Source organism: Rhea americana, unplaced genomic scaffold (genome assembly GCF_003343005.1).
Source record: "Rhea americana isolate MKP2758 unplaced genomic scaffold, rheAme1 scaffold_315, whole genome shotgun sequence".
NCBI lineage: Eukaryota > Metazoa > Chordata > Aves > Rheiformes > Rheidae > Rhea > Rhea americana.
Window position 1 is genome coordinate 383220 of NW_028186441.1, and position 13264 is coordinate 396483.

General features: G+C 50.8%; 1 protein-coding gene across 1 annotated transcript in view; it reads right to left on the reverse strand.

Moving 5' to 3' along the window:
- MYO18B (myosin XVIIIB) overlaps nt 1–13264 on the reverse strand; it is an 81186-nt gene that overhangs the window by 46055 nt on the left and 21867 nt on the right. Inside the window, exons 9-15 of the mRNA XM_085310277.1 lie at nt 10695–10865; nt 8771–8861; nt 5837–6029; nt 4203–4283; nt 2922–3069; nt 2244–2403; nt 477–660 (exon numbers count right to left, since the gene is read on the reverse strand). Coding sequence (XP_085166403.1) covers nt 477–660; nt 2244–2403; nt 2922–3069; nt 4203–4283; nt 5837–6029; nt 8771–8861; nt 10695–10865 — 1028 coding nt within the window. The remainder of the gene's footprint in view (nt 1–476; nt 661–2243; nt 2404–2921; nt 3070–4202; nt 4284–5836; nt 6030–8770; nt 8862–10694; nt 10866–13264) is intronic.

Below are 13264 nucleotides of genomic sequence, written 5' to 3' on the forward strand. Positions count from 1 at the left end.
GCTCTGCTAGGGAGATCCAGGCAGAGCCTGGCAGAGAAGTCTAGAGACTAAGGTTTGTATCTTCAAGAGAACTGAGGCACCTAACTACTACTAAGATCAATAGGAGTCTGGCACATAACTAGCATGGTAGGCTAGTCTCCTGAGTACTTTAAAGGATTAAACACCWGCTCAGCCAGGTGCACATGTAATCTGTTCTATGGTCTGTTTTCCTGAAACACTCTCCTGCAGGACAGAGGTTTCCAAGAGGYTCTTGGCTCTGGCAGCAGCCAGAGCAGTGTCCCAGGGCCGTGGCACCCGCAGCAGGTAGAGCTGCACCAGCGGCCACAGCCTGGTGCCTGCTGGCACGGGAGATGTGTGCCCCGGGTGCCCCGGAGCTGGGGCTGCCGCTGCCCCTGTGCTGAACGAGCAGCACTGCAAAGTGCTGACGCGCACCCTGACACCCAGCGCGGCACCCGTGTCCCTGCGCCCACACTCACTGTCTGGAGTTTGAGCTGAGCACACACGGATTTCCTCTTCACGGCAGCAAAGCTGTTGGTGAAGGTCTTCCTCACACAGCCAATTCGTTGCAAGACTGGCTGGGAATATCCCTCCAGACCTGCCACAGAGCGGCAAATCAGGGGCATTTTGGACCGAGGCAGGAACAGTTCCTTCAGAGCGTTTCTGTCGAGAGTGAAGCAGTGAGACAAGGATGACAGAGCTGCAGAGATGCTGGCCTACAAGGCAAGGGAAACCCTCTTTGCAACGGGTTTAACGATCCCCTGGAAGAGGAAGAGAAAAGGCGACTGTGCATTATTTCGCTGCCTGCAATGCCAGCATGGGCCCGGCAGTGCCCCCGCTGCACTGGCACTCCTCGGAGAGCTTGTCGAGAGCCCGCAAAGGGCAAGAGGAGAGGGAGCAAAGGCACCTTTCCATCCATCATTTGTCTACGGCTCGGGCACTGACCTGTTCACAGCTATTAAAACTTTCCTCAATTGAAGCCCAAACAAAATGAGCTGAAAGTCTTTAAACAGAACGTTAAATTTATCGTGTATGTGGAGACATCTGTAACAGCTTGATTACACTTCAATTCCAATTTAGTTTAGAAGGTTTCTAGATGCAGCAATTGAAACCCATAGTGGTTGCTACGGGCAAGTTGCCCTTGATGGGCAGTGTCTCGCTGCTGGATGAAGCCATGTGCTGATCCCAATCTTCCTGTCCCGGCACAGGACAGACCCTGCACAGCTCCGGCCAACCTTGATGTCGGCCTCTCCAGCTCAGGAAGAGGCAGCAAGCCACGTTCCTGCAGCCAAAGGGGGTTTCCTTTAGCCCGCAGTGGGCAGCAGGCTGCCGAGCCCCCGACTAGCACCATGCGCTGGAGCCGAGGCTGCCATGGCATCGCCCCAGGCTGCGTGGCCACAGCCACAGGACAACCGGGCATGAGTGCGTGCTGCTGCCCTGCCTCCTGCACTGCCACAGCCTGCCAGTAAGGGGAGTTTCCACTGAAAATGTCAATGAAATGGATCTGCTGATCGGAAGAAATCAGACGGTGTTGATGGAAAGCTGTTCAGTGGTGGCATTATTCACCAGCTCTCTGTTTAGTGCCTGCTGCAATCAAAATGTGTAGATCTGGCTGTCAGTCAGGCTGGGGGGTTGACGTTACTGCAAGGGAAAGACGGCTGAAACGCAAATCACTTGACATCTGCTTACACCGCCTTAACTAAACTGCAAAGCTGAGGTGAAAGGAGGTCCTTTTCTCTGTTTTTCTGGCATTTTTTTTCCCACCAGAACTCAGCTGTATTATAGCAATGAGGTTTAGCAGCTACACTTCTCCGCTGCTGTCCATGACAAACCCGAAGGGAACAACAGCACATGCTTTCTTCGTATTGGCCAATGCTGGCTGGAGAAACCCTCCACAGCAAGAGGTGCTTCCTTGTGGGACTGCCTGCCCTGGCTCTTTGCAGCTCCCTTGACTTTAGCCAGGCTCCAGGTCGTCTCCTCTCCTTTGGGCTTCAGTGTCCCACAAAACCCACCATCTTCCCCACCATTAACTTCCTCGTAGACCTAGAGAAGGTTTTGCAGGTTCCAGCTCCAACTAAAGGTCTTCATCTCACTACAGGAGGTTATTCCCCAAGCTACTCCCACTGGCAAGGTGATCACTGGTGCTGTGGTGAGTGACACTGAGTAGAGCAGCCCTATTTAACGCCCTGTGAGCCTCACGGTGCATCTTAAACACCCCCAAGCCTGGTGCCTGCCCTGATACTTACACTTTGGACTGCTGTAGGACCTGGATGGCGTTCTGTGCTGACAAGTTGAGTTTGGCTTTGTTGACCCAACCCGTGAGGTCGTAGCGAACAGGGTCTGTGCCCAGCTGGTGGAAGATCTCGAACTGCAGCGTCTGCTCACACTTGCGCATATAGCAGTCCTCTGTAAGAGTGACACAACAGTAAGAGGAGGATATCAGGCAATAGCAACAGCATGCTCAGAGAGGTCTGCAGAGGTTGCATCAAAAGGGGGTTTCCTGGACTTGGTCCTCCTGGACCTGCTTAAAGATGACCTCATATAAGAAGAGCTCCTGCAGCCTCAGCCGGTGGAGGGCACAGGGATTACCCGGCAGCACCTTGCACCAAGGCACCAGTGGGAGCATGTTCAAGCCAGGGTCCAGATCAGACATTTCTTTTGGCAGCCCCCATCTGAGCAGCCACAGAGGCAGAAAGTCCAGGTCAATCCTGGCCAAGGCAGAGTCCCAGGAGTTAGTCTGGGAAGCCCACACTTATCTTGCTGGCTAGAGAAAGCTCAGAGCTGTGCTTCTTAGGAAACCAAAATCACCCAAGAAAAAAAAGCCCAGTGAGATAGTTAATTTACTGGATGGCTTCTTACATTTTCAAAGCTAAATGGTGATGCCAAAGGCAAGGTAGCCAGGAGATGCCCCACACATTCCTTACCCTCCTGGTCAGCTCCTKTCTTGGCAAAGTAGGAGCACAGGCGGTCGAAGGCAGCACTGTCCCCAGAGCCCTGAACCAGCACCTCCTCATCCAGGATCCACAGCAGCCCCCGAGGACCAGCTGCTGGGCTGCCAGGCAGCACCTGTGGCTAAGCAAAGGAAAAGCCTCTTAGGACTTGGAAAAAGGCAAAGGAGGGCAGCCAGTGGCAGGACAACTCCAGCCCGTGTACGCACCAGCTCTGCCAGTTCCTGGGAAGGGAAGCAGCCTCTGCCTAGCTGTCTTTCCTGCCTCAGACAAGCCAGCCCTGGCTCAGGAAAGCCACATTGTGTCCTGCAGAGCCAAGTCAGTTCTGGCTCTGCTGCTAGGCTGGAAGGGACATCCAGGATGGAAGACTGCCCGCTTGGATTTGACCAGAAAGGGCATATAAATATGCAACAGAGAGTGCTGTGCAGAAGCAGTGAGACGGGCCAAACTGCCTTCCTGATGGAAGGCTAAAGGTGCTAAAACACCCTCATGAACAGTCACTTCTCTTTTCCTGATTCCAGCTGACAGGCATGACCTCCAGAAGACAAGACACACCGAGTCTTTCCCCAGAACTATGCACAAGAGCCAACAGCCAGCTCCTGAGCATGGGGAGCTGCTGAATCAGGGCATTAGCTGTGACTGGGATACAGAATTTCTCATTTCCAGGTCACCAGTTCGAGCCTGACCCAGGTGCATATAAAACAGCTCAGCATTGGCTGTTTAGCCACCTATAGAAGACGAGTTGGAACTGTGTAGCCAGCTAAAACCCATCACATCAAACATCACTGGAATCTCCCTGGCAGTGAGCACTGCCCCAGCCCACTTTGTTGCAGSTCCCAGACAGAGAGGAGAAGAGATGCTGGATGGTGCCACAAGCCCAGCGTCTCCTGCCTGGCTGAACAGAGCATGGGAGAGACAGGCTGGGGCAGCAACCACTGGGCTCGGCTGTACACCCCAGGACATACAGGCCTCACCCCAGGGGCTATCACTGTGCCTCCACCAGCACTAAAATGTGTGTTTTACAACACCAAGAAGATACTGATCAATGCTGTACCCTTCCCTGTAATGCCTTAGGAGCTGTTCTGCCTGTGTGAAACATATCACGAGGGATCACAAGACATCATGACATCCCCCTCTGCCTCAGGAAATCCTCATTCTTCTGGGAAGGAGAAAGGTGCCTGTGAAGTGCCAGACTGACAGCCAGCTTCTAGCAGGGACAGTGCAATACATCACCCTCCGGTTAATCAGACAGATTACCTGTGACGGGTTCAGATCAACGATGGACAGCGTGGCTTTTGGAGAGAGCTCTGGAAGATCAAAAGACACCTCAACGTTTTCCTGGAAAACATTATTTAAACATTCACTTCAGTCATGATCTGACAAACGAAATCCAAGAGGAGATGCAGTTGCAAGAAGGGGGGAAGAAGAAGGTGCCTGCTCCCATCCTGCTCTGCTTTGCAGGATCTGACGCTGGCTTAGCAGCACTCCCACTCCCAGTGGGACATCTTTGAAGTGACAGCAGTGCAACAGCCACGCTTGCCATCATGTGGAGGGCTGTCAGGACCACTGCGCTCAAAGGACTTCTGCAGCACTTCTGTGAGCATCAGACAAGTTGCATAAATAATGGATATGAAAAAAAAAGTTGAAGATTTAACAAGAAAGCATCAAGAAAATAATCAATTATTTAATTTTCAGCTTCTAGGTTCACCATTGTTTTTATTAAATTTCCCTTTCTAAATGGCGAACTTCAGATTGAGCCCTGTGTTGCCCAGCTCTGGGTGCTGCAGGTGTTCACTGCACCTTCCCCACGAGTGACATTAAATCCAGCCCTTGCTCCTGGCACTGATCCCTGCGCCGGGTGTGCAGCGCTCTCAAGGAGAGGCAGCAGCTCTTCAACGAGCATCTTTCCCTGAGCGTGCTCTGACTCTGTGCAGCTAACAGAGCCACTCGTGCCAAGGGCAGCTGTGAGTGTATCCTTGCTCACATGTGAACAGGGGATGTTCAGCAAAATCCAGAGCTTTAATCTCTCTCCATGGTAACAAAGGGAGGTTTTGCTCAGGGATTCATGTCTGCAGCCTGTACATGCAGGTGGAGCAGAAATCAGCAGCTGGGCCTGAATTTCGCCTCGCACCAAGGGCACGGCTGGTGACTGAGCTCTGCGAGGAACGCAGGTCATTTGGGCTCGGGCCCCAAGCCGCACTAGCGTGGCTCACACATAAAGGCATTGCAGCAGCCTGGGCAGCCGTCCTCAGCCAACAGCAAACACAAGGCAACGCGGCCTTGCCGAGCCCTCTTTCATTTCAAGCTTGGTCAGTAACTACATATTCATTGCTACTGAAGAGCATACATAGACTTGCTTGACTCAAGTGATGTGTGAATATTAAGCCATGGGAATTCAACTATTTTTCCAAAGCTAGAGGTATTAAAGCATGACTACTAACGCTCAATAAGTGCATCTCTGCTTATAGATTTTTACAGCAGTTTATTTCTGCAGTAATTTACCATTTTTCTTTTTATACTCTACCTAGCACCTGAGGAAATTTATCAAAAACTCAGCTGCATCAATAGAAGGGTTTGCCCAAATAGATGCTTAAGACAGCCTGGCATTTCTAGTATATAAGAGAGATATGATGATCTAAGAGGCCTGGGGCAGCAGCGGGACGAGAGAGACTTGGCTCCAGGCCTACCCCCCATTCAGACCCCCAGCACCTCTGCAACGTTCCTCCCGCCCAAGCCTCTTGATGGAGTTACTGAGCCGCACCACAGCGGGAGACAAGGGCTCGTGCAGTCAAACACAAAACTCGTGTCCCCGGGACTGAGCCGCGCTCTGGCTCATACTTAGCCGGGAGCGCAGCCTTGGCTCTTAGGGCAACCCGGCCCTCGGGTCTCACCTCTTTGTACCTCTTCATTTCAGAAACAAATGTTTTCTCGTAGAAGAGGGCCTGCAGCCGCTCATGCACGTAGTTGTGACAAAGCTCCTCAAAAGTGGCTGCTCGCTCCTTCCTCTGGTGCCGCGGGTTGTGAAAGCCAGGCGTGTCCACCACTGCGATCGAAGCCATGGAGAGGTGGTGGGACGAAAAGGATCTGGGGAAACAGTTATACACAGCTTGGGGGTTCTACCCACAAACACACACCTGAGCCCGGCTTTCACAGAGCCACTGTTTCCTCCCCAGCACGTGTATCCCTTCGTTAGCACGGTTCCAAGAGGTCACTCAACTACCAACAACCATCCCAGCACCTTCCACCCTCCAGCGGCCCTGTTGGACACCACCTGCCTCTGTCTCCCGTCAGGGAGCACTAACAGCCACATAGCACATTTTCTTTTCTTCTCTCTTACAGCCTGAGTTTCACCCACATCTTCTCTGATCTACTCAGGCCAAGCAGCTTCTCCCAGCCTAGATATAGCCCATCTGGCATGGGCTACTCCTGACTTGGCTTAATGAATGCTTTGTTAACGACAGGATGAGATACGTACCCTTCAACACTTGCTCCTGTCCTGACACTTATTTAAAGTACTAAGTCTTAATCCAAACGTATTATGTTTGATAGAAGAGCTGATTTGAAAAGTGGCCAAACTGACATGTGATGGCAATGTTGATGGCAAGGTGAGTTTCTAAACTCACAAAACACAAATTGTAGCACCATGACATACATGGTGTTTATACAGGAAAACATTGCCAATTTTTAGTTCTTGATGAAATCCATAGTTGGAAATGCAGATAGTAACAGGCATGATCCGAGGATCAAGTTGATTCTTGGAAGAAAGAGATGCCTTTTGCAACTTCTTAAAATGTTGCTTGCAGCCATTCCCAGTGTTTCAGATCAGAGCAGCAGGGGAGCATGACCCTGACAAATCTCTGTGATTGTTTTTAACACACACTTCTGAAACAGCCATCACATTGTGTTACTCTGCACTTCACTGGCTGCAGAGCTTCTCAGCCTTTCCCAGCACGTCCTCCTGCAAGCAGCTTGCCACGAGGCAGCTCTCTGCAGTCCACTTGGGTGAGATTTAGGAGGATGCATTTCTTCTACATGGCACATGCCACCAAGGGTTCCTGCACCTCAATGAAAAGTATAAGGTTGAATGAAGAAACAAAAATGTATTTAGGAATTGCTTAAAGATTTCCATATCAGCACCTTCCTGCAGCAACACCAGCGTGTGCTACACTCTAGTGCTACAAAAGCTTGAAAGTAATTCAAGTTCACAGCCATTATCACTCACTGAGGAAAATAACGTTTTCCTGACTGCACTGAAACATATGTTTTCACTTGGACCTACACAGTCTTTGTGGCAATGGTTTAGAAGGATTTGGTAGATTGATTTGAAAATAAAATCAGGAAAAGCAAAGAAAGCTTTAAAGGGATGACAGAATATGGGATTTATCTTCTGAGCTAATGCTGTATTTAAGAGAACCAGCAATATTTTGATCTTCTGATGCTGCTTATGATGCTAGGACTTTACAGCAATTTCCCTTTCAAATCTGGCTGCTATAAGTTAAAATAGAAAATATCCAATTGCAGGCTAAAATAAACCTGTGACAACGATACAGAGTATTTTCAGTCACCAGATTTGATGTGGATGCTGACTTTGAGGAACTGAGTTGTGTTAAGAAAACTAAATAGTTTCGGAGCCTGGTTCTTCTCTTACTCCACTATTGAATTAGTCCATCCGAGTAGGTTGTTCAGATAACTGGTTCAGATAAACAGTTGAAGAAGCAGATATCAGACCACAGAGGATATCCTTCCTGTCCTGACTCCTGAGATGGAAAGAAGAGACTAAGAACTGCTGTGATCCCAGGGAAACAGGGAAAATTAAGACTTGCTGAGCTTCACCAATCCCCAGACAACAGGACACAAACACAGACTGATAAAGCATCTCTGCTGGCAGACCCTCTAATTTTTGATATTTTGATTCTCTCTTGCAATCAAGCTTTTATCAAGAAGCAATTCCTAGTAAGCATCTGCATGGCTCACCATGGGATTCCCTGACTGGTTTATTGCTCTGTACTTACTGGTAACCTTGATTTCAATCTGCAAAGTCACATCTATTATTAATAAGTAAACAAGCTGCATCTCTCAGCGCTTCAATGCTCTGATTTTAGCTGCTCGGTATTTACATTTACTGTGCTGCCTATTGGGAAATGAGATTAGTGGAAATATCTCCAGAACAGAAGCATCTGACGGAGGTGTGCGCTGCAGCAGAAAACATGCTAATCGGCTGCCAACACCACAGGCATCCCATGGCCAGGGAGGCTTCAGCTCCTGAGGAGCTGGGAAGGCTCTGAGCCAAGAGCAGGCAAGAGCGAGGCAGTGAGGTTGCTGTGGCTGCACACCAGCAGAAGATATGTCTTGCTGCAGCATAAGCCTCCACCTTCAGAAACATCAGACTTGCACAGGCATCAACTGCGAAGGGCTCAGCACTTATTCCCACCGTGATGGCACTTAGGAAAGAAGAAACAACCTGGAACACGGGGCCAGATCCAGCAGGCAAAGAGCGGGGAGGCGGGACAAGAGGTCCACACAACACCCAGGAGGGCTGAGCACCTAAGTGCTGCTCTCTGGGGACTTTCAGCTCATGTTGCCAGGTTTACCAGCAGCCAGGAGCCCACAGAAGATTCTGATCTGCCAACAGGCTCTCTGATACAGATATTTCCAGATAACCTTTCCGCAGCAGGCAGTGRTTGCCTGCTACATGCATCTCTCCAGAGAGCTCCCAGTAAAGGCTGCTCTTCGCTAGTGCCAGGAGAAGGACATGTTAGCGGTAAATGTCATGAACATACAGCGCTCAGAGGCACCACTGGCACAGGCCCCAGCAGCATCTGTACCTGTTGATCAGGGAGACGATGACAGCAAAGAGCTCCTCATAGAGACCCGCAGCCATCCCCTCCACACACTCCACGCCCGTCATCTTCGGCCCTAGTGCATACAAAGAGAAGAGCAAGCAGAGACACATCATKTCATTCCCACTGAATCCAACTTGCCTGAGACACAATCAGTAGCAGGTGTTTCCCTTGCTCTCTGGGTAAGATAACTTGCACTGCTCCTAATTTCTGTCTGGCAGATGCTATACAACTCCAGTTACATCAGTATTAAATATCCAGGTGTACACCTTCAGTTCCTCTAGTGCCGAATTTATATTTATATTTATATTTATATTTATATTTATATTTATATTTATATTTATATTTATATTTATATTTATATTTATATTTAAGAAATAAAACCATCACCATATTAAGGGCCAGTGCTGCAAGTTCTTGCTTCTATTTGCACAGCCTGCAGCAGCCTGGCTGTAATTCAGTTGCCGAGGACCAGTATGGCATGGAAAGGCTGACCTCAAAGCTGGGCAATATCTCATTCTCTCCCCTACATGTGCGTACTGGAGCTACCTCTGCAAATTAGTTCCATGCATTAATTTGAAGTTTTTACTGGCTCAGCAGCAGTTTGTCAAGCACTGGCATGTGGTACCGCACGCTATCCAGTTCTCCCTGAGCCATACAGGCACATGCAGCAAAGCACCAGCGCTGCTTCATTTATGAGCATGGTCGAAAGAAGCTCTCTGCCAGTTGCCCTTTTGCTATGTTTTTTTCTTTTATCCCTTCCTCTTCCTTTTTCTGGGGGGAGCTCTTAAAGCATTTCATGGTCTTTCTTTAACCCTGAAATCCAGCCAGTTGCTAGGGAACAGGCAACCTCTTTGCACCCTTCACAAACAAGATAGTCCTTTTTTGCAGCAAATGTTGGAGAGCCACAAGCCCTGGTTGCAAACATGCAGAGGGGAAAAACAAATTTGCAAAAGAAAAATATCATCACGAAAGAGAATAAAAAACACATGAACATTGGAATTCACTGGTTGTGAATGCTCAGATGTCATCAGGTAGCAAAATATTCTTATGCTCGAAGCCATATGACCTCTGCTTTCCACTTAAAATTGCCTGATACCTATGGTTAACTTAGCTGCTTGTTGACACTGCTCACTCTTTCCCTTCCTCTCCCTAGCACTGCTGTTTCAGCCCGTTGTGGTTAGAAACATGGACTTTCGAGTGCTTATCTTGGTTTTAGTACAACACAAAACTGCTACAAAATGCCTTGCTTGTTCCATGAACAACATGAGAAGTGGTGAAACAGCAGCAGCTTGCTGCTCTTGGCGAGGTTGTAGGTCCACCATGGAGCATGGGTTCATTAAACAAGACTCCTTCACCCCGTCCAGTTCAGGAAGTGAGTTTGCAGCATAGAAAAGAAAGCGTGAGTGACACATGCATACAGAAACCACGAGGTCTGGCTGTCCAGGCCCAAGAATGCTGCTGCCCGGTGGCATCCAGCCCTCCGGCAGCACAGGCACAGGCACAGGCACCACTCCRATTTACAAGTGGAGCAAAGAGGCTGCAATGCCTGCGCTGTTTGTGTTTCTACAAGATCTCGCTTGGAAATGGGCCTCTCAGAAATGGTGAAGTTTCCTGACAAACAACCTAACTTTTATCAGAATTCACTGGATCTTCAGGTGTCCTTAAGAAGCAACAGGTGGAGTCAGCTTCAAAGCTCAGGATAGTTACCTGACTGAGCACATTTAACAATTTATTTAATATGAATATATCTAAAAGTGGACCTTACTGCCTGAAAAGAGAAGGATGCATTGCCTTTCCCTAGAGCACTGAGTGCTCCATCTTCCCCCCAGTGCCTGCTCAGGAACAGCACAGAGCACAGTATTTCTGCATCAACTACAAATAAAAATGGACTATAAAACTCTGATACCTGAAGGACTCTCCTCGTCCAGGGGCAGCCGGCTGCCCCGAGCCGTGACCCGCTCTATGATCTGCTTGAGGTGGTGTTTGAAGACGGCGGTGGTGAGCTCCTCCAAGTCACAGCCCAGAACGTCTGCGGCGTTATTCGCCCACTCGAACTTCATGAACTGCTTCCTGCCAACTGCCGAGAGGGGAGAGAGGAGGCAGCGTGTACAGACGGGATCCCGCAAGCGTGCCCGAGCGCCGCAGGCACGCGCTCGCTGCCCCAGGCACGCTTCCCTGCCCCACTGTCACATCCAGCCCTGAAGGAAAAACAAAATAAACAAAGCAAAGACAACTGCTGCTTGCAGCGTGGGACGGGGAGGAAGGAGGGAGTCTTGCACTGGCGAACCTCAGCCGCGGCTGGGGCAGACCTGCCATCACATCCTTAACAGGCAGTTTTCACACCACGCGCTTGCCGACACACTCAGAGCAGCAAACCTACAGACCACGGCTAAACATGCCCCTGGAAAGATGAATCAGCCTGGGCCAAAACAGGCCAGACCCAGGGAGACCCTGCCAGAGTGGAGCTATTAATTACCAGCTCATTTGGATGGTTTTAATTACATAACCCTTGAGCAGAAATCACAGCACACACTGATGCTTGTTAACGGCACGTAAAGTGTGAGAGCTCGCAAACAAATAAATAAGAGCTCAGCTCGGGGAGCGCTCGCAACCAGGGAGCGGGTCCGGAGGAGCCGGGCGCTGCCGGCACGTTTGGCTCCCGCGTGGCCTCGGCACCTGCCGCGGGACAGCGGCGCTGGCAGGCCGGCACTGGCAGGCCGGCAGTGCCGGGGCTGCTCGGGTGCCGTGGCTCCCGTGGGGCAGAGCAGTCCCTTGCCGCTGGCACACCGCGTCCCAGCTGGCGGGCACYGCGGGCCCCGGTCCTCCCCAGGCCCGCAGAAAAGCCTGGCTCCACGGCTGCTAAAAGCAGCCTCCAGCAACACGCAAGCTCAGGAGAAGTCCACTTTGCTTTTCTGGCCTTTACAGCCGGTTTAACAGCTATCCATGACTGCGGTCCGTATGCATTAGTAAGTCAGCAATCACATACTTCTTTCTAATTCCTTTTATTGTGGTGTTACTGCTTTATGCAGTTCTTTTTATTGTCTGCCCTTTTAATCTTCAATTAAAGTGGATGTGGTTAGATGCTTAGCTCACTCTGAGGGCTCAGACTCCCCTTCTGAGCAACAGCTACAACTGAACTGGAAAGCTCTCTCCTCCCTGAAGCCCACCCGCCTCTGCCCGACACCCTTCTCCTTCCGTGACAGCTTCCACCGCCYGGCTAAGGCGGCGAGGGCCAGCCCTGCCCTGCCTGCCTGCCGCCGGCCCCCTCTACCCGCCGGGCACAATAAATGAGGGGAGCATCCTGCTTACACCTCTCTCCACAAATGCCACTACTCACAACGGCTGAAGCAATGTTCTCAGCTCTGCAAGGTATCTATTGCGTCAACAGAACACTGGATGGTTCAAGAAGGGTTGACAGATTTGCCTCCTGGATAATTGTTTGGCACAGAAGGTCTCTTTCCTTTTTCTCTCTTTTTTTTTCCAATTGGGAGAGGGTGGCAAACATTAAGGATCTCAAACCAGTGCTTTCAACCCTACTACAAGAGCCTCTCCCCCCAGGAGACCTCTCTGCGCTTGCTGCCCACTCCCAGGTGCGCGGCGGCTCCTTGCCGGTGCGCAGGCCCTGGGGGCTCCCGTGCACGGCGGCCACCGTGGGCTCAGCCTGCCCGGGCAGCCCCGGCGGAGGTGACCACTGGCTCCAGGGACACGTCTGGAGGAAACGGAGAGTGAGAAACCACCTGGTTGGATATGGGAACCCTATCCAGTCTGCTGCTGTTAACAAGGCATGAATATTTTCTCTGTATTTTAAAAGCTTCAGTGAACTGAACTAGCAGATGTGTTTATGGAAGCTGATGGGATTACGACTCAATCCCTCAAAATCCAGGATCACCTTACTCAGACCCAACAGTGTTTGCTGTCCCTGTAACCCAGAGAACAGCACTCCTCTCGGCCTCATCAGCAAACAGAGCTGACATGCTCTTTCAAAGGAAATTATTTATATCCAGCATAGTGATCCCAGCTTAATGATTAAAATCAACAGGGAGACAATCCACAGGATAAATCCTTTTACAGATCTAGGCATGAAAGATGCTCCGGAGCCAGCCAGCTGGCACGAAATCAGGAACACAGGAGCGCGGTGAGCAGAGAGGAGAGCAGACGAGCAAAGTCGTCCAGAGACCTGACAGAGTGTTTCTGGGTGGTGACTAACGAGGCGCGAGTCCCGGATGTCACAGCGAAGATGAGCCCTTAAAACAAAGCAGGTAGCCACCACCGAGGGAAAGGGATCGTGCGGGAGACGGCGGCATGCTGCACCCCGGCGCTCACCAGCTACCAGCGCTGCACCCGCAGGCCCCTTCTCGGGCGAGGTGCTGCACGGGGCTCCCGAGAGCGCCCAGGAGGCGGGCAGGAGCGGGACGAGCAGGTCGCACCCCTGCTGCAAGCACTGCCTGCGGGCCCCGTGTCTGCCTGCCCTGAGCC